Source organism: Lutra lutra, chromosome 6 (assembly GCF_902655055.1).
Source record: "Lutra lutra chromosome 6, mLutLut1.2, whole genome shotgun sequence".
Classification (NCBI taxonomy): Eukaryota; Metazoa; Chordata; class Mammalia; order Carnivora; family Mustelidae; genus Lutra; species Lutra lutra.
In genome coordinates this window covers 70,921,482-70,947,939 of record NC_062283.1, presented here as the reverse complement: position 1 = coordinate 70,947,939, position 26,458 = coordinate 70,921,482, and the positions used below count along the sequence as shown (strand labels likewise).

General features: G+C 41.7%; 1 protein-coding gene across 4 annotated transcripts in view; it reads right to left on the bottom strand.

Annotated features, from left to right (window-relative positions):
• The window catches only part of SLC35F1 (solute carrier family 35 member F1), a 403,322-nt gene that overhangs the window by 37,262 nt on the left and 339,602 nt on the right, over positions 1–26,458 (bottom strand). For all 4 annotated transcript variants that reach the window (XM_047734861.1, XM_047734862.1, XM_047734863.1 and 1 more), the window contains exons 4-6: positions 14,152–14,311; positions 8,894–9,050; positions 6,975–7,027 (exon numbers count right to left, since the gene is read on the bottom strand). In XM_047734861.1, coding sequence (XP_047590817.1) covers positions 6,975–7,027; positions 8,894–9,050; positions 14,152–14,311 — 370 coding nt within the window. The remainder of the gene's footprint in view (positions 1–6,974; positions 7,028–8,893; positions 9,051–14,151; positions 14,312–26,458) is intronic.

Sequence of the window (26,458 nt, the reverse complement as noted above, 5' to 3'; positions counted from 1 at the left end):
TAAAATTCTCTCTCATTATAACTAGATATACAATTGTTCATACTAATTCCATAAGTACACAATTTTGTTGGGTCCCAAGCAGGAGTTCATGGCCAAGTGCCGAATCTGGTCCACCTTTTACTAGACGGTGATACAATACAAATGTACAAAAGTAAGGCTCATTCTCTACCTTGACAGAATAAAGCATAGAATAAGCATAAATAATATAATTCAGTGGATCTTTGGGCATTTTAATGCAATTAAAGCATCCAACCTTTCCAAAGGAATCCTTGATTAAATGTGTCTGGTGTGGGCTGTGAGATGATCACTTTATCTGAATCTTATGAATTGGGGAGGATTTCATAGATACTGGACACCTACTTAGTCCCTTTGACTACGAAGACTAGTAATTCCTCTGAAGAGAAATTTGGTTTCCCATATGAGAAGTATGTAAGAGCATAAATCATCATCCTATACATTTTGGATTCTCAATGTAAGGAAAGCCATGGCAAATCTATATGAAAAGATTATTCTGAACATTAAGTAAGCAAACTCTGTACAACAGCCCCCTCTAGTGTGGTGGAAATGCCCTAAGAGGAAACTAGAAGAACCACTTTCCTAGCTCAGTCAAGTGCAAGTCCTCTTCTGGATATTCTGTCATAATAATATCAGATATCTTCTGACTCTCCATCACAAACTTTAATACCCTAAAAACAGTCAATTCTCCTGTAACTGGGTTTCATGCTACTTATAATTTATTTTCCTTTTAACCAAGTTACTAAAAGTGCAATACTAAGTAATTTATAAACAACACAGGAAAAGACATAAAATTAGTGCAGTATTCCTTCAAAAAAATCTGGGATTAAAAGACTAAGAACAAGCTATATCCTTAAACTAACCTACTAAAAGTCCACAAAAATCAAACTTGGTCAGAACATAGTCCAGGTACCAGCGCCTTTTTTTCTTTTTAAATTGCATCAGTGATTTAGATTAAATATGATTGAGCTAGAAAGTTCCAGAATCCTACCCTTCCATCACCTTACCTGGCACACCTTACCTGGCACTGATCCCACCTCACATGTGGGATCTGATGTTTTATACTCACTCATTATTCAACCATGTATTCATTGAGTATTTACTGTACCCTCGCCTAGCAAAGCTATGGAAAACAGAATGGGTAAGAAGCTTAGAGTTGCTTTAGTGCTAAGGGGGGGGGGGAGTCAAAGGGTTCATTTTAGGGAATGGCAGGGGGCTTGCTTCAGGAAGAAGGACTGGCTAAGTCTTCTTTGTGCAAGTGGCATTTACCTTGAGTGCTGAAGGACTGAAAGGAAATGGCCAGGGAGGACCCAGGGTAAGAATATTTTAGGCAGAGAGCTCTACAAATGAAAAACCCTGATGACAGGGCCCCACGTGTTCTTGGAGCTGCCATGGGCCAGGACATCTGTGGAGAATGAACAGAATGGGGCAGTGGGAAGGGACGAAGGTGGAAAATTAGGCAGAGGATGGATTACACAGGGCCGTGCAGGTCTAGGAAGGAAATTGACATCTTGTTCTAGTTGTAATAGGAAGCCATTAAGGAGCTGGTAACAAGGCTAACACCGGATCCACATCTTCAAACGAGAGCTCTGCCTGCTGCTAAGAAAGGACTGGCAGGAGAGAGCATGGCAGACCAGCGAGAGGTGCAGTGTCCTAGCCCAGGCAAGGGATGCTTGCGGCTCTGCTCAGGATGGCAGTGGAGGTGAAGGAGAGTGGCTGGGTCTGTGGACACTCAGCAAGCCCTGGTGATAGCCTGGGGCCATCAGGGATACCCAAGGGATCTCATGAGTTAGTTTAGAAACTGTGTGAATTATGGTGCCATTTACCAAGATGCAGAGAACTGGAGCAGACAGGTTTTCAGGGGAAATAAAAAGCTTCCTTTTAGTTTTAGACGCTTATGCATCAACCAAGAGAATCTGTCCAGCAAAGAGCTGGGTATGTAATTAGCGGGCTCAGAGAAGTGGCCATATGGCTGGTGAGCCACGGAAGAGCGAGAGAGACCCACGGCAGAGTTTCCCTCTACTCATTGGGCAACGTCAGGGTGCTTCAAGCTCAAACTCTCTAAATCTATTTTTTAAAAACTGCAGAAATTAAATTTAGGGAGACAGGGATGGAATATCTACACCATCCCAGCTCACCACTTTGCTAGGTCAACCGATGCTTTTGCGTGAGAACATCCTGTTTTGAGAGCAGAGCGTGCTCAGCCACTGGGACTCATGATCAGACCGAGGCAGGTGTGCAGGGTTGCTGCAATTTGCTGACACGCTGCTCGGAGAGGGACACAAGCTGGCTCATGGATGTGCGCAGTACACCTGAAGACCCAGTACACTGTCTGTGCGGGGCTTTCCAAACGTCAATCAACGTGATCAAACAAACGAACTGAGTGATTTTTTGACTGACAGCTCTCTAATGGCTGCAACAACTACTTTTGCAGACAAGGTGTGTGTATAGCCATTTCTTATTTGCCATGCTTTCTCTCTCAAAAAAGACAAAAAGACAGCGTTCGGGAGCTGTTTTCCTCATGCGCTAAAGAGATTTAAGTCAAAGGAATGAGAAAGAATACTATCGGTTCATATCAATTGTGTGCTTGCTACGTGCCATGTACTTTAGATACGTTAACGAATATCTACAACCGTAGAAAAGACCATTACTATTGTTACCCTATTTATATAGGAAAGGAAACAGGCTGAAAGAGTGTATCAGTTAAGAAACAGTCCATACCTCAGGTTCAATAGAGGACATTTAATATGGGGCACAAGTCACAAAGGTGCTTGAGAGGGTGATGGGGGAAAAAGGGTGATGAGGCATCCCAGAGATTAGCAGTAGCAGGAAGTTATTCACACTCCTGGAGCTAGAGAGATCCAGGGAGGAGGCGATGTGCCCGGGGGGTTCAGAAGGTAGGAAAGCCCAGCAAAGGGACAGTCAACCACTCAGACGGGACTCAGCCTTTTCTAGAGACCTGACCCCGAACGGAGGGAAACAAGGAGACACAGCCTGATTGCTTTCTTCCTCCCACCCTCCGATCTCCTACTGCCTCCCGTTGACCAAATCTAGTTGGAAGCCACTTAACAGCACAGCCTGGGAAGTGTAGTTTGCATGAGTCAGCCTCTGCAGAGCACAGCAGAGGAAGGGTCAGAAACAGATCTGTGGATAAACAGGAAAACCAGCATACAGAGGTTGAGTAACTTGCCCTCAGGACACAAGCTGTTGGGCTTTCAATTCTAAGCATATACCCCCAGTCCATATTGTTTAATCATTAGGAAGAGAAACAGGGCTTCGATGGAGCATCTGATGTGATTCTAATGAGCACCTCATTTTATATATAATACATACATGATAAATACATGAGGCATGACTTATGACATACCTTTAGATACGATAGATATGACACACACGTGTATATAGTATGCGCCCATGTATGCTGAGTATGTTTTATCTCATCCCTTTGGGATCCCACTTGATGTTATGTCTTTCACTTTCCTTTGAGTATACTAGATATTTTAAAACATTTTTTTTAATTCTTAAAGATGGCTTCTTAGGGACGCCTGGGTGGCTCAGTTGGTTAAGCAGCTGCCTTCGGCTCAGGTCATGATCCCGGCGTCCTGGGATCAAGTCCCACATCGGGCTCCTTGCTCATCAGGGAGCCTGCTTCTCCCTCTGCCTCTGCCTGCCATTCTGTCTGCCTGTGCTTGCTCTCTCTCCTCTCTCTCTCTGACAAATAAATAAATAAAATATTAAAAAAAAAAAAAAAGATGGCTTCTTAGCCCAAGTGCATCAGGCTGAGTAGGCAAGCGCCCGAGGTGGGCAGGGCTTGCTCAGAGAATGCGCAACCCTGTTGGTTCCCCCGCTCCCCCCCCCCCCCCGACCCCCATCCCCCCGCCCACAGGCAGCCTTTGGCCTCCTCGGTGGCCTCACCTCCCCAGACCTCTGATTCAGTCTCGGTAAAAAAGGTACGTTCTTAATTATCCTTAAGTTCCTTCCTGCTCCGTGGTCCCATTACTCCATCTTCAGAAAAAGGTCAAATCTCTTATTTCGGCCTCCAGGAGAAAACCAAAACCAAAACACGCATCACCCACAAGAGCCAAGAAGGGACCCCTGCATACAGCGAACCTGTGCTCTCTGTCCCACAGCTCAGTTTTCCTTTCCTTTGATGTTTGGCTCTCACACCAGTTGGTATCTGCTCACAAGTCCTTTAACACAATATGGCAAATGGGATAAAGGGAATGTTGAAGCCATTTACTAGATTTCTGACGGTGATTCAAACACACCTGCTCCACAGGACATTTGAGCTCTGTTAGGTGGAACATTTTACTGGAATTTAACGATTGCATAATCAGACCCAGGCCCTCCGTTGGGTAGGGTAAAACAAAGAAATGAAGCACCAACAATTAAGGTGGTCTTCTTGCTTTGAATTATTCTCTGCATCTTGCAAATGTTATAGGAAAATAATGGAATCTGTTTTAAAAAGTGCCTTCCAAGTACAGAAAAGATAAAATACATTTATTATCCCACTTGCTCTGTAGGAAAAAAATCTTTTTACTTTGATAAAATGTCAACTATATGAGCTGTCCGAGAGACCATGTGAGGGGGATTGCTGATGTGGAGACAGGGGAGGGAGAGAAATGTTCTGACAGATGGTGGGAGATGAAAAGTCTTGGATTTTGGTCTACCTAAGATGCTGTGAGCTTTCCACCAGAGACAGCGATCAGAGCTCAGCACTCTTGGGTGACTTCCCAAGGAGTGCAGGGATGCTAGAGAGGACACTGACACACACACCACCCCTTCGCCCCACCACATCTCCCTACCTCTTGGTCCCCAGAACTAGTATGCCATCTCCCAGTTCCCCAGAACGAGAGGGCGAAGTCAAGCCTAGACCTCCGGCTATCTCCCCACCACTCCCCTGTTCTCTATATTTTGAAAGATGAGAGGGGCAGAACAGGCCCTATCACCTTTGCTTGCCCTTCACTCATTTATAGTAAACATTTATTCACTGAACGTTATGTGCCCAGAACTGAGCTAAACAATGACACTGTGTAGTTGGTCAGGATGAGGTAATGAGGACAGAGGCAGCCCTTGTGTAAAAAATCTCAAACCCAACCCTATCGATGTTTTGGAAAGAAAACGATGAATATCTTTCTTACCCATTTCAGCCTCATCTCCAACCAGGAACTAAACTGATGGCTCTATCATGTATTCCTTTTATCCCACCTTCTGTCAGCGTGGGCTACAGGGGACTGACAGTTTAATGACAACAGGAGAGTTAAGAGTAAAACTACCTTTGGAGGCCACATTTAACTAACACTGAATTAGAATAGAACCTCAGTGGAGATGCATATGACATCCATATCATTAGAGGACAAATTATTTTTGATCACTGCCATGACTATTAATATGAAATGAATTTATACCACTGCGTGTGAAGTGGTACCAAGCACAGGTCACATTTTGTTTCCTGGCTCTGAGAGTCCCAAAGGCAAATGCATCTGTAACCTGCAGCTGGTTTGCTTTCCCCGCTGCCCCTCTCTCCTCTTCGCACCCCCTCTCTTCTAGTGATTTTCATTGAATGGTAACATTCTATAGCAAAACACACAAGAAACTAAATGGCAGGATTCTGTGACAGACACAAGAGCCGGCAGCCCTTGAAGTCACTAGTGATAACCCCCAGGGAGAGTCATGCATGATTCTGTAGCTGGCGGGGTGCCTTCAGAGGGAATCATGTCAGCAGCGAGCTGGCCCTGGATACTCCCGGGTCAGGGGTAGAGAAGGCGGTGCCGGGAAGCTTATGTCATTGCTGTCCCTGCTGGTGGAAGCAGAATTTGACTAAAGCCGTCAATCTCATCAAAACTCACATAAGCTGGAGGGGTCTCCAGCAGCCTCCTTCTGTGTGGGCGATCTGGCTTCAGCCGGCACTCGCATTCACAGTGCGTGTTTTCCAAGCACCCTTATAAGCCACGCCCCGTGCTCATTGCTGGCATACTGGCCTCATACCATGCATCTTGGTATAGACACTGAAGGGGTATCTAGGTAGAAGGTTTTAAATACCATTACCTTTCAGGGCTTGGTGTGTGATCTTTATAGCAATCACCTAGGATCTTAAATCCTTGTCCCAATTTTCTTTTTTTTTTTTAAAGAGAAAAGTGATTTTCAGAACAGGTGGAATCTGAGATACCCTGGATGACCATTAACTTGCTCGAAGTGTGTCTGGTATTTTCTACCTAGTCTACTTGGAGATCAATTAACCGTTTCTTTCTTTTTTTTTTTTTTTAAAGATTTTATTTATTTATTTGACAGAGAGAGATCACAAGTAGGCAGAGAGGCAGGCAGAGAGAGGAGGAAGCAGGCACAGTGCTGAGCAGAGAGCCCGATGCGGGGCTCGATTCCAGGACCCTGAGATCATGACCTGAGCCGAAGGCAGCGGCTTAACCCACTGAGCCACCCAGGCGCCCCCAATTAACCGTTTCTTATGTGCAAAGTGCTCCCTTCTGAAAAGGTTTTCATGGGCTCAAAACGCCCATTACATTGTTTTCTTTTATGCCTTTTTGTTCATTTTTCCCCCCTTTACTAAAGTGCCACTTTTTAATGATCACATCAGTTTTGTGTCCCTTGGCTAGAGAAAATTGCTGTCATTTATGTCCCACCACTGCCTCTGAGCATTTTTTCTTTCTGGTTGATCTTTAACCTAATAACATACTTCTGTGTGTACACTAATGGCATCTTGACGATGATAATGGGCAGAAGCTCAATTAGGAAACATTAGAAATCATGCAGTTTAGTCTCTCACCGTGTACACAAATTCCTAAAATGACAAGGGATTTCATTTTCCTTTGTCCTTTGCATTCTGAATCCTTTCATGGTTCCTGCCTCACACCTACCCACATCACTCTTCAAATGTATCCCTCAGGTTTACTAAAAACAGGATTTTTTTAGGTTTACTAAAAACAGGTGAGCAAAGCTCTTACCTATTTGCCAATCCCAGGGCACCTTTAACAGCTCCTTGTGCTCCATTATGGCTCTGCAAATTCAAAGAAAACAGACCCCATGAGTGATATTATAATGCATCCTGCCTTTTTTTCCCCCCCTTATTTTTTCATTTACCAGATTTGTGCAAGTCACAAAACAACCACTAAATTGCAAAAATAACCTTCGGCTAGGGATAGGGAAGTCTGCTTTGGCAACCTGAGGTTCCTCCCCACACGTGCGGCGAGGGCATGGTGGCATTCCAACCTCCCACTGGCCTTTTCCCCAGAGAGTCTCCCTGCAGGCCTTGATTTCTTCTTGCTTAGATGCATTCTGACAAGTCAGTGGTGAGGTAGGGAAAATTTCTGCGCTTGCAGGTTTAATCAGGTTTTTTTCGAAGTCAGTTTTCTGATTGAGGGTTCTCTAGGGCAGTGGTTCTCAAACCTTAAGGTGCCAAAAAGCCATGAGGGGAGCATGTTGAAACAGTTTCCCATGCTCCTTCCCCAGAGATACGAGTTCGGCAGATCTGGGGCGTGTGAGGGGGGCATAGATGTGCGTCTCTGGCAAGTTCTCCTGTGGTGCGGATGCTGCTGGTGAGAAAAACGCACTTTGAGAACCACAGCTCCAGAAGAGGACCAGGAGGGTAAACTGGCCCTGCTCCACCAGAAATATGTTGGTTGGGGCGCACACTCAACATACCCCATTTGACACACACAGCCCCGTGCCATTTTGATTTTGCCAGCAGTGGTGCTGAGGGGCTCTATTCACTCAAATGGACTACAACGGAAGCAAATGAGTGCTGGATAGCTGTGGATATGTTTTGGATTCAGGAATAAGAATCCATAAAACGAGACATCTATCTACAAAATGTTGGTTATGAATTGTTGAACAGGGCAATCTCTTTTCCTCTCACAAAGTTGAAGCACCAAATTTAGGAGCTTTAAAAATGCCATCCCACTTTCAAAATGAATCAAAAATAAATCCTTTTCAGAGACCCTCCTCATCTTCGTGCCCTGTTTGCTATGGAGTTTTCCCCCCATGTCTTGGGATACGAAGATTTGGAGGATTCTTGGAAACAGCCTATTGGCAAAACATGTTTAAGGCAATGCCAAAATATCTTCCATAAATAATTTCAGATACTGAATTGATACAATTACAAGGCACTTGCGTTGTAGAAAGGGATTTGGTGAAATCAGAATTATTCGTTTCGTAAAAAAGGATTTGGTGAAATTAGACTGCAGGCTGTACTATCAATCTTCACCCCTTACGTGAAACTAAAACATACGGTCTTTCTTGATGGAAAAGTGTGCTTTGTTTGACACTTATTCTCACAATGATTCTGAGGCACTAGTCTGTGATGACACATATATGTCAAGGCAGGTGAGGTGTTTTTGACTTTCAGATGCTTGATGAATGTCTGTGTTTTATCTCCATATGTTTAAGGACAAGAGAACACCAAACTTCTAAGAGATAAATTTGAAATACGGTTCCTTCAGGCAAATCCTTGGGCAATAAAAGAATGAACTTGTGAAAGGACAAACTTACACTGTGAGCTTTCTAGTAGTTGTTGTCACTAGTAAACAGGTGTCCCTCTTCAGAAGTGCATCCAATCATGGCATTTATGCTTTGCTATTCTACTTCTCTAAGTGAAACCACTGGCTGGTTTGGGAGAATCAGTATACTTCTACTGCTTTCTTGTAAATTGTGTTCAGAGTCCACTAAGTAGTTTTCTAATAATTGATAATAAACTTCTTTAGTTTTGAAGAAGTTTACTAAGAAAGATGCTGAGTTTTCAGATTTCATGGAGGAGGTTGGTGAAAGTCTTCCAGTCTTGATTTTTATAAAATAATGTGACAAACCGTACCCTAAATGAAAATAATAAGAGTATCTACTGTCTGAATTTCTTATCATTTTTACTCACAATTGAATTCCGCTGAAAAAAGCCCCAAAGAGTCCAATCATCCCCAGAAATTCCACTCGACTCAGGGTTCGGATGATGTATTCTTCCCAGACGTTGGAAATACCGTATAACGTGGCTCCTCCTAAGACCAGAAGGTCCCCTACCAGCTTATTTTCCCCTAGAAATCAGAAACACAAATGCAGCTTCATTAAAATTTTCTTAATGAGAATCTGGCACCAGAAAATTGAACTTCCTTTGTCTATTCTATTCCAATGTTTTTACAAAAGTCCGGTAATTTGCCAACTGAGATCTAGTAAAGTGTGTTTATCTGCGCTCCAGATAGGTTCTGGTATAAAAATCTTGCCTATGTCTGCCCAACCAGAAATCTTCTTTTACCCAAAAAAGCGACCAGTTGCTTCTAGGATGCACCATCTCTACAAAGCCCCGTGTCTACTGTCTATATATATGTCTAGGAATATATGCTAATACATGTACATGTTATATTTGCTGCAGGGTGCTTTCCAACAGTTTAGTGAACATGGTGTAGCACAAACAGAGCTAGTCTGAATTTTCACCCTCTGCTCTACAGGGAAAGAAGCTGTAACAGAAGTAGTCGGGACTCTTTATTTTGACTGTGGGCAACATATGTCCTTGCTTAGAAAATAGGAGTGAAAGAGATTATGAGTTGAAACTTCCAACTCCCCTAAAGTAAGTAATGCAAGAGTGAAAATATAGGTAATTTACTATTACATTAATATTTTCTTATATTTTCATAAAAATGTCTATTTGTTTTAAAACCAGTTTTGGTTGGTTTAAGTTTGGCCAATTTTTAATAAGTGCTGCACCCCACTATTTCTTATCATTAGGCAAATTCTACTCTAGGAAGTGTGAAGCCAGGAAGGAAGAGTGGACTTTAGCAGCCCATGAGGGCTTGTACTCAAGTAGTCTCCAGCTCTGTCCTCCTGTACAGCTCAGCACATGGGAGCATGGCAGGCATGAAGCTGTGAGGCACAAGAGAGGCCAGATGGGAAGGGTGCTCTCTCCAGCATGATTCTAGGGAAGGGGCTCACACTCCAGGGTAGCCTTGGATTCCCAGGTTGGCTGGAACAACTAAAACCATAGAAGGTTTTCAGTGTTCATTTGGGATCATTGAGCATTCTCTAGGCAATGACTTCACATAAAAGAATCTGAGCTGGGCTTGGGGAAAGACCTCTTCATTCATGCCTCTGCAGTGACATTGGGAGAGTCTATATTTACAGGCTCCCCTTGAACAATGCAGGGGATATGAGTGCTGACCACCACCCCCCAAACCCATGGTCAAAAATCTGCATATAAATGTTGACCTCCCAAAGACTTAAAGACTAATAGCCTACTGTTGACCAATAATAAGCCTATGGACTTACCAATAATATAAACAATTAACACATATTTTGTATATGTGATATATACTGTATTCTTACAATAAAATAAGCTGAAGAAAAGAAAATGTTAAGAAAATCAAGAGGAGGAGAAAATACATTTACAGTGCCGTACTGTATTTATTGAAAAAAAAATCCATGTACAAATGGGCCCTTGCATTTCAAATGCATGCTGTTCAAAGGTCAACTGTACTCTTAACGGTGTCACTTTTCCTAAGGCCAATTTCCACTCCTGGTAAGGATCACAGAGAGAAGAGACACTGAAAGGTGGGAGAGCTTGCTGGAGTCAGCCTCCTGGGAAAACCACACTTAACCACCAGATGGAGAAATAAATGGTGAATTAGACTATTCTGGAGTGTTGAAAGATTATTCACATAATTTATGAAAATGAACCCATCCCACTGAATATTTTTAAGTTTTAAATGTGACCAACTGCCTTGTTTTTCTGGTATTCTCTTGGTTTTAGTATCAAATTCCCTCAACTCAGGAAACTCTATCATACTGAGCAACCCAAGACAGTCATTTCTCCTAATTCACTGCAATAGAACATCTGTACATTTCTTATAAGGGTCATGATTATAGAGAAATAAGTACAAGTGCTGTAGCAGAAAAAATACTGGCTAGATTCACATCTAAGCCACACCATTTAGTACTGGTGTGCCCTTCTCATCTCCATTAGCCTTGATTTCTTCAGCTGCAAAAGTGAGACTAAGACTTCAGCTCAGGTCATGATCCCAGGGTCCTGGGATCAAGCCCCACATCTGGTTCTCTGCTCAGCGGGGAGGCTGCTTCCTCCTCTCTATCTCTGCCTGCCTCTCAGCCTACTTGTGATCTCTGTCTGTCAAGTAAGTAAAAATTAAAAAAAAAAAAAGTGAGACTAAGAAAACTTTCTTTGCATATTTAGGAGAATTAAATGAGATAATGCATGGGAAAGTGCCTCGCACCAAAAAAATGGTCACTCTTTGTTTCTGATTTAATTAAAATGTTCCTCCTTGGAAATGTTTTCTCTTCCTTGAAATAACTACAAAACTATGTTTAATAATAAGAAAAAAATGTCATTATATGTATCTAACATCTTTAATAAATGAACTAAAAGATGCAGTAAAAGTATTATAGTCGAAATATGATAATAGTGGAAAGCAAGAAATATATTTATCACAAGGAGCTGTTTTAATTGAGTTTCATCTTAGTCTTAGGACTTTCTTCCCTTCCCCTCCCACTTGTACAGCACACTCCCCAGGCACCGAGGCAGAACCTCCTAGGGCCACAGACTGTGGGTGCCTTCTCTCCACTTCTGTCTGCGGTGGGCAAAGCTGCTGGCAAAGCTTCCTCAGAAGCATGCTTCCTGATATGGACATTTTGAGCCCGCTGCCATCTGTGACATTTCCTTTAGCGAGGCTTAAATCAAAATGAGGAAGAAACATCCTAACAAGAAGAATGAGAGCAATTACTTAAATTATAATGAAGTCAGAGGAACTTTGAACAGGCCGTTATCCCTGTGCTTGAGGAGAGAATTTTCAAAATCCCAAGCTAAGGTGAACTGTGGATCGAGCAATAAAAAAAGGATGAAGTCAGTCTCTTTTCCTATGAAAAGCTCTTGATTGGGGGATGACGATTTATATTGAGTTGAATGCCTGACTGAGTTCTGATGAGTGACTGGAGTATTTCAAAAAATTTCTGTCCCTGGTGAGTAATAACACTGAGCCAATTCTACTGTCAAGGTGAAAACAAATGGACTATTTTGCATAGTGATGCACGCCAATGTTAATATTAGATTGTCCTTAAAACCAGACTGTTTTTTTTTCTTTTTCCAAAACATTTTGCGTGACAGCTTAAATTGCTGTCTAATTTATTTTGTCTAATTTATTTTATAAAATAAGTCCTTGGATCCTCTATTTGGGCTGCCTTTAGAACACCATACCATGTACTTGGGCACCATTCCTTTAGCACTGAAGGTACTCTGTGATGATAAATTTTCATCGTTAACACGAAGACTTCACATATCACAAAAAGGAGGGTGCTGTGAGTCTTAAACAGATAAAACCCGCTCCAGTGTGTTTGAGCTACTCTGCATTGTTTTTTAAAAATTACTTCTTTTGGAAGACCCTCAAATGGACTTACTTTCTTTTCTTTAATAGTACCACTCCTCTCCTAATACTGCGTTTGAAATCAAGAAGACATTTTTTTGTCCCTAGGAGTAGTGAATAGAGTCTAGTGAAATCAATTCAATTTAGCTTAACATTCTGGGCTTTGAACATGCAGATTGTCAGGGCAATTGTCTTCCTTGACCAGGAAATGAAGATGACAGAAGGTGGTCCAATGGCTAAGGTTCAGCAAAGCAGAATTTTCATAAATAAGGGCACGTGCTTCTGCTTAGTCTATGTTTCTGTCCTTCCAGTAAAGCAGAGAAAGTGTAATTAAATTATAACCTTAGAACCACTAGTCACATTATATCAGACAAAAAAAACTATCTGATTTTTCCAAAGAGATTATCCATATCAGGATCACATGGGCATAGAGCGTAAAACTGGCCCTTTCATACGATATCTATTGATATCCCATGAACCAGTGTTTCATAGAAAAGAATCTGGGAGAAGCTGGTGTGTTTATTTTAGCCCATCTGTTAAGGTAGGGTTGATTATGTTGTATAGGCAGTGGGTTTGTGAGGACCCCAAGGCTTTCTCTCTTTTACTCCATGTTGTATCTTTAGCTCCCAGAGATGTGGAAGAGGGAAGGAAGCCTCCCCCAGAGTTCAAGAGCCTTGGGTTCTATTCTAGACCCGCTCTGATAGCTCTGTGACCTTGGGAACTTGGCTTCCCTGTATCTTAGTGTTCTTGTGGGTCACAAGAAGTTGCTGAACAAGGTCTGTTTCAGCTACAATGTTCTATGATGCAACTTAAAAAGATAAAATGTATTTATTTCCTACACTTCCTACAACCTAGGCACTTCATACAACCTAGGTTCATTATGACAAACATCCCAATTTTGATTATCATCTAATTCCCTAGAAGGAAGGACAAGTCCAAGAACTATAGAAATGGGAATACTTTCTATCCTATTCTTGATATTAACAAAGGAGGTCTTTTTTTTTCCCTGTTCTCCAAAACCTTATGTAGCATAAGAATTTTTGTACATTTTAAAGAACTGCAAGGCTTAAAAAAGGTTCCTCTGGAAACCCATCCTCACCATCCTGAATCAGGATCCCCATCAGATTTATAGCAATTTGATGAGTAAATCTTGAAGCTTTACCTTACAGGTCTACAAGCTGTGATTGATAACCACAAATCCTTCCTACCAAAAAAAATAAACAAACAAAAAAATCATGCACAAGGAGACTAAATTTATCTCCCCCTCCATAAAAGTATTACATATTCCCAATCTAGTCTTCAAACTTCAAATATCCACTCTTAGATTATATACCAACCTTCATCCAGTGGTTTGAGAACTCAGTCTTTCCTTGACTTGAGAAAGAAAGAGTTGGAGGGTCGGGCTGGGGCAGACCCCTGCACTTCAAGAGAGGACCACCAACACCATGTTTAACCAGTGGTTTGGGCCAGGCAGTAATGACCTTCCAAAATAGCCTCCAAATGGGTCCTAATCCCCAATTTTAAATACCATCTGAATGTTTCTGAATATATGCAGAAAGAGCAGAAAATTTGTATTTTGCCTCTTTCATTTACTCATGAAACATGGATTAAACACCTCCCACATGCCATAATCAAGGTGTTGAGGAACAAACATGACTCAGACACAGATACTGGGAACCCAGCTTCCTGTTTCCTACCCTACCATGAACATTCCATGTCTTGTCTTGGCCTCACACATATGGGAACATAATGGGGCGAACACCTAGGGACTCACCTGCTCCCTGATGCCTTCCCACGAGGACATCCGCTCCTGCCATGCAGCCCATTCCCAGGATGCAGACCACGATGCCGAGGAAATGCACAGCCTTGTACCGAATCAGCAGGAAGAACCAGGAGAGCAAAATCACCACCGGGATCACAAAGCAGTCCAAGAGCTATAGGGAAGGAGTAGGTTAGCAACAACAGGACGTTCAGGAGGAAGTTTCCCATATAATAAAGAAAAATAACTCAGCCCTGTAGAGAAGGTATTTCCCCTGAACCTGAGTGTCTGTGTAGACCCAAAACTGATTCAGTTAAACAGACTCTGAAAAAAGCACAAACTACTTAAACATCTCCCAAGCTGTGAGGGAAAGGGCAGAAGGCCCATGGATAAGACAGGATGGTGGTGAACAGTGTCCTACCCCGACTAGGTGGGGGCAGGTCTGCCTCCCATCTTTCTTGGTGCCCAGACTCCCCCAGAACACCTCACATGAGGGGAGAACATGCAGAGCTGTTTTAGATGGTTCCACTATTTTAGGAGTAAATTGGGATGGGAGGTGAAGAGGCAGAGGTCTTACCATGTTTTATAAATTATTAGAATTTAGACAAAAGTTGAACTTAATTTTCTCCCAGATAACTGTCTCCTTACTACTTGTAAACATATTTGCTCTAAATACAAACACAAAATGACTCTCGAGTTCACAATACTTTAAAAATTCTGTTGTAAAACAGAGTAAAGAGAGGGGGGGGAGGAATAAAGTGTATAGAAAAAAATTTTTATTTCATTTCTTACATATTTTGTACTAATAGTGAGATTCCATCTGACATGGAAGCCCCAGGAGTTGGTAGAGAGTTGCCCTAATCATGGAGCAAGTTAATGTGGTGAAATGAGGAGACGGTTGTGACTGGAGTCCAGTGATTTGAATTTGAGTACCATATCCTTCCTTAAAGTAGCGTGAACTCAGGCAAATCACAAACTCAGGAAGCCTCAATTTCCTGCTAGTATAATGAAGAGAATAACTCACTGACTTCCTCCAAAATGGACCGAGAAGCTTAGACATAAAACGTGAGAAAACATTTTATAAATTACAAGGGTCTCAATGTTGGTCTGTAATTGTGCTTCCAAACACATGTTTTGGGCCCCCCGGGGCAGGTTGTTTCTACTACATCCTAGTAAAACACAGTGTCTTTGGATACTCCAAGCAAGGCAGGATCTCCACTAGACAAACTTCGTCCCATAGGACTTCCAAGTCCATGTACCAAATGAGAAACTGGTGATTCTGTCCCACCACCCCGTCCCACTCCTCTGCTAGAATCCTAAACAAGTGACTTCAGCACCCCAAGTCGGATGCAGGGCAGTGATCCCTGTACTCCTCCACTCTTCCTGCCTATATCCTGTCAGTTACCAAGTGCTGCCAATTCCATCTTCTAAACATCTCAAGTGCATTCATGCCACTCTCTCCCATTTTTGCCACCTGGACTAAGCTGGCATCCTATCTTACCTGGAATAAGCCTTTTTGTCCTGCCTCAGGATCTTTAATTATGCATCCCCCTCCATCTGGAATGCCCCATCTGAATTCCCGAACTCCTGCCTCCTTTTCCTTCAGGCCTGCACTTATATACTGCCTTCTCAAGGAAGCCTTGTGGGTTCCCAGGCCAGGTCAGGTCCATCCATGCTTTCCTTGTGTCCTGTGTCCTTTATAGTGTTGATTGCAACAATATGTAATGAGTACAGAATTATTGGCATGATGTCTGACTTCCTTATGTGTCCAGAGGTCTATGAGAGCAGACTACATTCTCAGTACCCAGACCCTGCTGTGTTCATGAGAAGTATCCCAATGATAGTGACTGAACAAGTACATACAGGATTTTTTGTTTGTTTGTTTGTTTGTTTGTTTTTTGTTAGAGAGAGAGAGAGCACGTGGGAGCACAGGCAGACAGAGTGTCAGGCAGAGGCAGAGGGAGAAGCAGGCTCCCTACCGAGCAAGGAGCCCGATGTGGGACTAGATCCCAGGATCCTAGGATCATGACCTGAGCCGAAGGCAGCTGCTTAACCAACTGAGCCACCCAGGCGTCCCGATACAGGATTTTTAATGATCAATAACATCCAAGATGCATTAAAGGATGAAAAATATTTGTATATTTGCAAAGCATGTCTGCCCACCAGCATGACTTTGGGGACCATAAACAGCCCTCAGAATCCCCTCCTTCACAAAAGGTTTTTGGGATTGGCAGACTCTCAGGCTTCTTTGTGCCTTGGTCTCCTTTGCAACACAAGCAATCAGAATTGTAAGCTTTCCCTTGCCCCGCCCTCCCCCCCAGGGTGCTGTGAGACAATAGGCGATGAAGGGCCCAGTGAATGCTGAGTAACAGCCTGTTGCCTGGGGTCTGAGTCTATAGGTCACAGCACTCCCCTGAGGGACTCTGTATTGGGGGGTGGGGGCTGCTAGTATTGCCGGATAGCACAGGGTTGCTCACTGCACAGTTAATTAGCAAGTTAATGATCCTACTTGATAGGCTAAAACGCTCTAAGTCAGTTAGTACAACAGGCTTCAAATGCCATTGAAGTATATTAAGAAATTTGAGTTTGCCAGTAAAAATTATTCACTGGACAAAAAAAAACAACAAAAAAACAGTTGGTGTGTCTTGTTTTAAAAATTAGAAATGATGTGAATCAATAGTTGAAATATTTAGCTACAGGCTCCACAATTTGGATTTCGTTGTCCAGCTGGAAGCCCTTGGTCAGTGGAGCTGAGGGCTTCTGTTCCTGAATTATGAAAGGCTAACCAGGCATCATTCAAACTTTGGGGAGGACTGAGTGAGCGTTTTTGGTTCTCAATGTCATAAGAAACCCCAAAGAGCTGGACGAGTCCTGGGATCTATTCCTTTAATGGGTTGAACTGAAAAATCCTTATTTGTACAAGGCCTTTGGTCCTATGGATGGGGAATACCTTTAAAAGGAAGGGGAAAGGATAAAGAAGTATACAGTTCAAGCCAGGGTTTCTGGAATATTCAGCTAGGGAAGCTTGGTGCCCAGCATACAGTGGGGGGTCAATAATGGGTGGCTGAATGAATTAATGAATGGACAGGAACTTGACTTGGTATCACTGACTGTAGGAAGGACATTAGGACTAATTCAGGCGCTGCTGGCATTTTGGATGGGGCAGTGTATTAGGCAGGATTGCCCCCATGATCTCTGCAGGGCTTCCAGCATTGCTGGGCACTGGCCACTAAAACAAATGCTCGTATTTACTTACAACCGCCCCTCAGTTTAGAATCAACTAGACTCCCCCTACTGCCTTTATTTAAAAGCTGGAGATTCAGAAGTTTCAAGAGATGAAGTGATATGTCAAGGTCACTCAAACTGTTGTTATGGGCGGGGGGAGTTCTGTCATGTTTTTTTTTTTTTAAACAACATATTAACGAGGGTCGATGACAGGAATTGCCACAGGTAGAGACCTCATCACTGCATCTGTAACTACAGAAGGAAATAAACATTTGAGAGCTTCTGTTAGTAAACAGGCTATTAAGTTTAGTGATTTTTTTTGGCTCCAGCCTTTTCCCTGTGGTCATATAGCATGAAACATATAGACAAAATAATTCTCCAATAGTTTTCTGGTGGCTTAACTCCTTAGCAAAGTGGTTGTTGGAGTAATAAAAGAGAGAAGTGTGATAACAGAGGTCCACAATTGGGGCTGTTAAAAAAAAGACGAACAAAAACCCTTCTGATTCAGTCATTAATCTTTAGGAGACTCACCTTTCTTTGCATACATTTCTATATCCAAAAAGAAATGATAAAATATTAACACCAAAAAATAAACAAATGAATGCTATTTCATAATTATCTTTTTTCCCTTCTCTCTTTACAAGTTTTTATTTAAATTCCAGTTAGTTAACATATAGTGTAATGCTATTTTCAAGTGTACAATATAGTGATTCCATACTTCCAGACTATGCCCGGAGCTCATCACAGCAAGTTCTCTCCTTAACCTGCATTGCCCGCTTAACCCATCCCCCCACCCATCTCCCCTTTGGAAACCATCAGTTAGTTCTCTATAGTCAGCTTCTTGGTTTGCCTCACTCTTTTTTCGCTTTGCTCCTTTGTTTCGTTTCTCAAATTCCATATCTGAGTGAAATCACAGAGTATTTGTCTTTCTCTGACTGACCTATTTTGCTTAGCATTATCCTCTCTAGCTCCATCCATGTCATTGCAAATGGCAAGATTTCATTCTTTTTATGCTCTGAAAAATCTCAACGGACACTAAGAACACCGTGGAAAGAAAAGTGTTCATTACAACCTTGGATTTACATCTTTTTTATCCAAAAGATTTAAACGAACTCTTCCACATCATTAGTCTTTTTTTTTTTTTTTTTTTTTGACAGACAGAGATCACAAGTAGGCAGAGAAGCAGGGAGAGAGAGAGGAGGAAGCAGGCTCCCCACTGAGCAGAGAGGCCAATGCGGGGCTCGATCCCAGGACCTTGAGATCATGACCTGAGCTGAAGGCAGAGGCTTTAACCCACTGAGCCACCCAGGCACCCCCACATCATTAGTCTTTAGATGCTACCTGCCAGAGAGGTCTATGATCCCAAGTTGTCTGAACTATTGATGGAGGCACTGGGGCATATCATGCTCAGTGGGTGGGGCACATTCTCTGAAGCCAAGGTGATAGCTCCAGGATTATTATTTAAACTGGGTAGCTTTAAATAACATTTACAGTAGGTTGTACATGTTATTAATATTTTGCTTCGTTTGTATTTATTTATTATAAATATACACTTTGCAAAACACATTATTTTTACTTTATCTCCAAAAATAGCACTTGAAAAGAGTTATGATTATACCCATTTTATGGGTAAGGAAACTGAAACCTCCAATAATAGAGCAAGTTAGTGTCAGAGTTGGGGCTAAAATACTAGTATTTGGCTCCTAGTCTTCACAGAGTTAAAGTGCAGCTTCCAAAAATTATTTAATAATAACTAAAAAAGACTGTGTTGACATTGCTTTTAGGACAACAGAAGTTAATATTAAATAACTTTATATATATATATTTTAAGTACACATTGGAAGATCACAGCATCATTTAACTTTTTCTCCTCTTTCAGCCTCCCTGTCTTTTCAGCTTCAGCCAATCTCTTACCACTGGATCTTTCCTGACAGTCTTCAACCACACATGGTTATGCTCTCTCCTTCACACACACACACACACACACACACACACACACACACACCCTCTTCTTGCCAATACCCACTCAAGCTTCTCTCTTCCTTTCTATGCTAACCCCATTTGCCAACACTCCCCAGACCACCTCTATCTGAATTCAGACATGTTCAATCTGGTTTTCATGCTCACATGTAAGTCCCTCCTCTCCTCTAACATGGTCATTCCTCCTTCACTATATTTTTCTCCACCATCTCACTCAGAACCTGGAATTTAGTAGATGACCAGTAAATGCTTGCTGAATTAAAAACAAAACCAAACAAAACAAAAAACCTTTTACTACCCTTACTCTGTCCCTAATTCGGCTGCTCCCATGACTTTCTTGCTTGTCATCCCACTAATTTTATTTAACTTATTTCTTGTATGAAATATGAATTTTATCCCTTCTACTTTACTTGATGTGTGTCTATCTTTGTCATGTGCATATTTAGTTGATATGTATCTATGTCTCTACAATATCTTTGTGAGTAAATATAAGTGGCTGAACTCAGAGCCACTATATAACTTGACTAGTTGAGCCCTATTGCAACTTGGATGATTATGATGATACATTTCTGATTTATAGAGAATTTCATTGTACAATCACCAGCACATTAATATAAGTTCTGATTGTTAAATGTAATCATGCTACATGACTCTCAAAATTAGTGCAAAATGATTAAATAAGGAAAATAATATAAATCCTGTCCCCATGACATATCCCATAACCATGCAAAGTACAACAATCTCACTTGTGGTACGATACACCATATAAGCCTGCCAATATCACATATACCATTAGATTACTGCATCCTCTCTCTGTGTGTCTTTCAAGTTCTATCTCACCTTCATTTATTTGAAAGAGAGAGAGAATGGTGCATATGAGTTGGGGGAGGCAGAAGGAGAGGGAGAGAGAACCCTCAGGCAAACTCCCTACTGAGCGCAGAGCCTGATGTGGGACTCCATCTCATGACTGTGAGATCATGACCTGAGCTAAAATCAAGAGTTGGCCCATCAGCTGACTGAGACACCCACGCGCCTCTAGTATTTTTGTTTGTTTTAATCAAAACAGAAAATGTAGACAGTCACATAGCACCTAAAGTAAATGGTAAACTTAGGCTGTTGTTAAATTTTTCTCTTAGTTCCACAGTTTCACCAAATTAATCCAAAGTATAAAAAAAATTAATTTTATTTTTAAAAAGAATCAGTAGCTTTGCCTGGAGGTACAGCAAAAGACCAGTAGGTTACTTCTTTCCACAAGAAGTGATTTCTTCCAAAAGACCAAATTTGTGACTTAGATTTTATCTCTTTCAAAAAGTTACTTTAATTTATGAAAAGGAACAAATACCAGAGCATCATAAGGGTCATAAAATTAGCTTGTCATGCTATTTTATGTTTTCTGACTTGTGTGCTTATAAGCTTTACAACATGATGATGACGAAAAATGTAGGTAACCTGGATGGGAGAATTGCTCTGCGAATCCAAACAGGCATTTCAGGAAATCTCCCTAGAATTTACATTTTGTTCTTATAGACTTAAAGACTCAACATGGCTTGTCCTTTAGCTCCATCTTATGGACCTTAAATATCTTCAGAAAAACTGAGTCACTCTGATAAAATATCTATATTCAGAGACTTAGAGGTTGTCTTTTGTAGCTAACAAGCTACCTGTACTGTTTTCTTTAATGATGAATATTTGTGGTTCCAATCACTTACTTCTGCTCTCCTCTAGAATCTATCTGGCAGAAAATAATAACTTGACCCATTTGGATTAGCTATTTTTGTAGGTCAAATTGGTTGAATATTGACAATTCCTCTTGGTCACCTAAGATACCCAAAGAACCAAATGGAGATTATTAACATTAGATCTGATGTGCAGAAGACAGTCTTGCTTCCTATTTCCCACTTCAATTTTAACTGAGCCTAATCTTTCTTAGGCAGATATACCGGGGGAAACAGCCATCAGGCTGAGGCCTCTTTCTCAGAGGTCCTTCTAGCAAGGGACAATCCACAAAGCAGGCAGAAATGAAACATTCGGATGACAGTTTTTTCCTCCTTTTTCTTTCCTATTAAGACCTAACAACCCCACCAAGCAGTAAAGTTCCCTATTGGATATTGAATTAGCTATTTCCTCTTTAGGGTGAAGTAAGGAGGGATGGAGAAAAAGGACAGTTTTCTTCCATTCTCTCAGTGTTTAGAAGGGTATGATGTCCCCCTGGGCCTGAGTGGTATCATGGGGAAAACAGGAGTTCCTCCATCTTCCTTCTATACCATTTTGGTTTGGCTAACATGTACGTTCACATAAATGTTCATTCCTTGATCAAAGTTCTACGTATCATATTATCAGTCACAAAAATCTCTAGAAGAGAAGATCAGCATAAAATGTTAACAATGGTCATCTTTGGATAAGATAACTGGATTGTCACAACCCCACCATCTCAATTCTCTGTGGTTTCCAAATTTCCTCTCTTGAGTATATACAGCTTTCAAAATATATACAACAACACATGTTAGGAGAGTGTAAAAAACCTACAAGAGTCAGATCAGTCTTTCTCAAGGGAAGCAGATGGTTTGTAAAAAACTTAAAACAAAACACAAAACCCGCCACCCAACTGCTCCCATTCCAGTAGAGCATAATGAGGAGGTGATCTCATCCCTCTCTCTAATTGTCTGCCAAAAAGACTCCTCCGCCAGCCTCAGCCTCGGGCTCCTCATTAGCGCTCCCCTCCGGCTATTCACAGGGAAAAAGTTCCCCTCACGTGGCCCAGCTGTCAGAGGCTAAACCTGAGGCAACTACAAGGTGATTCCAGGAAAGAGAACATTTCCCTACTTTCCCTTCTTCTGCTTCTAATTGGCAATTCTCCCGTGTTTCTAAAAGTGATGTATATTATAAATTCATCTCCGGTGAGTAAAACTGAAGCATTAACAGAGAAAGATCTTAAAAAAGGACAATCTTCAGTATCACAGACACAACAAAAGTCCTTTTTTGGCAGACAGTCCAGCTGAAGAGAGTGGGGTATAAATTTGGAAAATGCACATTCATACGCAATCAAGAACCACTTTAATTCAGTGGCCTGGACACATACCCATCCCCGGAGCGTTTGAAAAATCCACCTGGGAATATCTTTCATCAGGAACAGGCTTTTCTGGTAGACACCCTCCTTCCCTCCACCTCTCAGATTTTTTTCATCTCAGAGTTATTCTATTCATAACACCTCCACCCCTATACCTTAGGACCTAATGTTTAGGTTTTATTGTCTTGAAATATTCATATTAGATGAAGACATATTTCCATCATGTTGCCCAAGAGAGCCAAACTAATAAAATGTGTCCTTGTGCTGATTATATGACAGCCATATTCCAGGAAATGTCCTATTTCCGAGACTTAGAAAAAGATTTTCACCAAACTACTTTTCTTGTTACTACCGGTAAGGATTTAAACGTGTGACTTTTCTACGTCTCCTTGTGCCAGTCCATCAGAACTTCCTAGCTGTTAAAATACATTCACTTTGCTTCTTTGGCTTCAACTCTCAAAGACAGAAAGAAAGAAAAGGGGGGGAAAAAGACACTACCCTGCACTGAAAATCTGGGACAGGAACCTGGAAATCTAGGTGACCCCTGGAAAACACATAATTAGGGGATATGTACTCTGTAGCTCTGCTGTAGGGAAATCTATCTCAGGTGAGAGCAGAGCTGTCTCATAGGACAAATTCCTTCTGGGTGAGCATCACCGGACTTTGAATCAGGTTTAAGAATAAGCTGTGATTATCAGTAAACCGGATTTTAAAAGTAGAAAGCAAGGAGTTCACATTTACTGAATGTCTACCATAGAACAGGCAGAATGCTAGGTTCTTATTTTTCCCATTTTACAGATGCTAAAACAGCATACTGAAGTTATAGGTAACTTACTTCAAGTCACACAGTCTTAAGTGTCAAGAGCCAAGATGATCCCAGGTCTGCCACTCTTCTTGTACAAAGTGAGTATAAGCAGTCAGGTCCAGGTGGGGTAGAAACTATATCGGATCCAGTTATAACAACACTGGTCTAGGCTGGGTCAGCCTTGACTCAGTCTTGCAGGCTCCTGTGCTCTTTCTTACCCTGAGAGCATGTTGGCGAGTGGGCAGACTCTGAGGGTATTGAAAAAATAACCACTGGTTGTCTGCATTTTTATATTAAATAAGGTGCAGTTTATAAGAAAAAGTGTATGAGAATTAGAATTGTATCACCAGAATGGAAACTGCTGCTTTCCATTCATTACAGCATAAACTATGGCTCTATTTTGCTGAAAACATCCATTCATCAATATCCACTTAGTGAATGATACCTCTTCCCAGGAAGACAATCACAAACCTAGTTATAATTTTTTTCTTACACATCCAACATTTTTACAGAAGGGAAAAAAAAAGGAATTAGAATAGTTCGGGATTGGCAATGAGTCTTTGATACTGGGTGGCTATCTTGAGTGGTTTTTGGAGAAGTGGTTGCCTTAAGTCAGCCATGCACCACTAACTTGTATTTCTTATTTATAAAAATCATCAGACAGAAGAACATTAACAATAACATTAAAGAAAGCACACATTTCAAAGCACATATTGAAGGAAATGAAAGTTTCTGATGAAATATTAATTCTACATTAATTTTGCATTACTTTTGATTCCTCCCAGCATTAAAAAACAGCAGGCAGAAACAATTTCAAAAGCTACAGGAGAACATCTTGTACTTTTTTGGGCTCTGCTTCTAGGTTTAACTCAACTCTTCCAGGTTTTATTAAAAAAGACAAAATCCGATTTTCATTGCCTTATACTCATCATTTATTTATGTATTCAACAGGTGTTTCTTGAGTGCCCACTGCATGCTCAGCACTACTAGAGATGCAGCAGATACCAGAGTGAACAAGACATTCTACAACTTGGTCCAAAGCAGACAGACGCCAATGAATATACCTCTCTTTCCTGGAGTTCACCGTCAGTGCTCCCCTAGGACTTGCCTGGCCCTGAAGCTCCCTCTGTCCTCTGATCTTTGGGACCTTCCCGTTCTACTCCTTAAGGGACCTGGCTTCCAGCATCTATCCCATGTCCCTCTTGATCCTGTCCTCTCTGTTGGCTATTTTTCTTTGCCATATAGGCCCATGCTGATTTTACCCCAGAAGCCTAATTGCTCTGTAGCTTTTTATTTTTCCCTCTTCACAATCACTTTCTGAAAGATTAATCTACAGCCACTGCCTCCGGTATTTTGGCCCCAATCATTCCTCAAGATACAGCAATACTGACACCTCTCTTGGCCAGGATCACCAAAGCTACATTGTGTTGCTGCTTTTGACTAAACCTTCTGCAGCATTTGGCGTTACTAATCATTCTCTCATTTAATACTAATCATTCTCTCATTTAATTCTCTCCTCTCCTGATTTATGTCTTTTTTCTTCCCTCCTGGCTCTCTGGCCCTTCCTTCTGTTTTTTTTTTTTTTTGTTTTTTTTTGTTTTTTTTTTTTTTGACTCATTTTGTTCTTTTTGTCCCTCAAAGTTGTCACGTCTGAGGGCTCAGTCCTTGGCACTCTCATTTTCATATTCTACATATGCCACCCTCTGGCTGTCACCCACCTCTTACTTCCTTTCCTGCCAAACTTCTTGAAAAGAGTTGCATTCAGCCACTGCTTCCGTCTCCCTCAAATTCATTCAGCCACTCAGTGCAATCTGGGTTCTGTTTCCCAAGCACAGTCAAAACGGCTCAAAAATACACTTCTTGTTTTTGAACCCAGCAGAGACATTTTAGTCCTTACTGGACTCAGTATAGCATCTGACACTCCCTCCTGCTGGTGCTCTTACCGGCCAGGCTCCCCATCCATCCTTCATCTCTCAAACCTCCTTGTCAGACTGCTATGAGTTCCTAGTCTATGGGCTCCTGGATTTACTCTTATTTCTCCTACGCTATGCTTCTGGGACTTTGCCATGGTATCTGTTCCCATCTCTCCACACTTATCCTGAATGATGTCACCTACTATTCTGGCTTCAAAAGTCATCTCTCTGCTGATGACTTCCAAATCTACGTCTCAAATCTGGACCCATCTCTTAGACTCCAGAGCCTCCTGATCTCGTGTGGATGTACCAAAAATACCTACAGCTCTGCATGGCAGGAACATAACTCACTCTTTGTCTCCATACTGTTCTTCCCCCGCTGAATGGGACCACTGGAGACTTAGTTGCTCAGGTCTGAATCCCGAACCCTGATATCTAATCAGTCACTCCTTTCCTCCTGAAACACTTCCCTGACGTGCTTCCAGGGTCTATCACATTCTTCTGGGTCTCCTCTTTCCTCCGGTCTCTGAATGTTGGCAGGTCCCAAGGCTCAGCATTCAGGTTCCTTCTCTTCTTCATTTACATTCACCCCATTGGTGATCTAATCAGACCATAACTTTCAACCCCATCTATTTAAAAATGATTCTAAATTAATAATCCAAGCCCCCACCTCTCTCATGAACCCCAGATACATATCCCCACCCGCCTCTACAAGCTCTGTCTGGATGTCCAACAGGAAGCTCAAGCCTATGTGGCCAAAGCAGAATCTTGATTTTCTGCTCCACATCTGCTCTTCCCCTGTGTTCCTCATTTTACCACATGGCACAACCCAGTGGCTGAGTCCAATAACCGAGGAATCATTCTTGAATCTCTCAAACATCCCTCATACAAATACTCAGAAAACCCTATTGGCTCTATCTTATAAATGTATCCCCCAAGCTCTAGCCACCTTTGTGGTTAGCACCTGGCTTCAAGTCACGGCATCTTTCAGTTAGTGGCCTCCATGTACAGTCAACTCTCCATGAGCAGCCACAGCCCCAGTGACCTAAAAATACCAATTAGGTCACATCAATCCCCCACTCTGCACCTTGCACTCTGCACGTTCAAATGATTTTTCTTAGAACAAATCCAAAATGCTTTTCTTGATCTTATGTAATAAGATCTTATGTAATAAATAATATAAAATAAAATAACATATGTATTATTATATATAATAACATATATATTATATTAGCCTTATGTAGTCTGGCCTCTACTTCCTCCTTCAATGTCATCTCTTACTGCCAGTAACTTTATTCACTCTTTCTGTGTCTTAAACATGCCAGAGCCTTC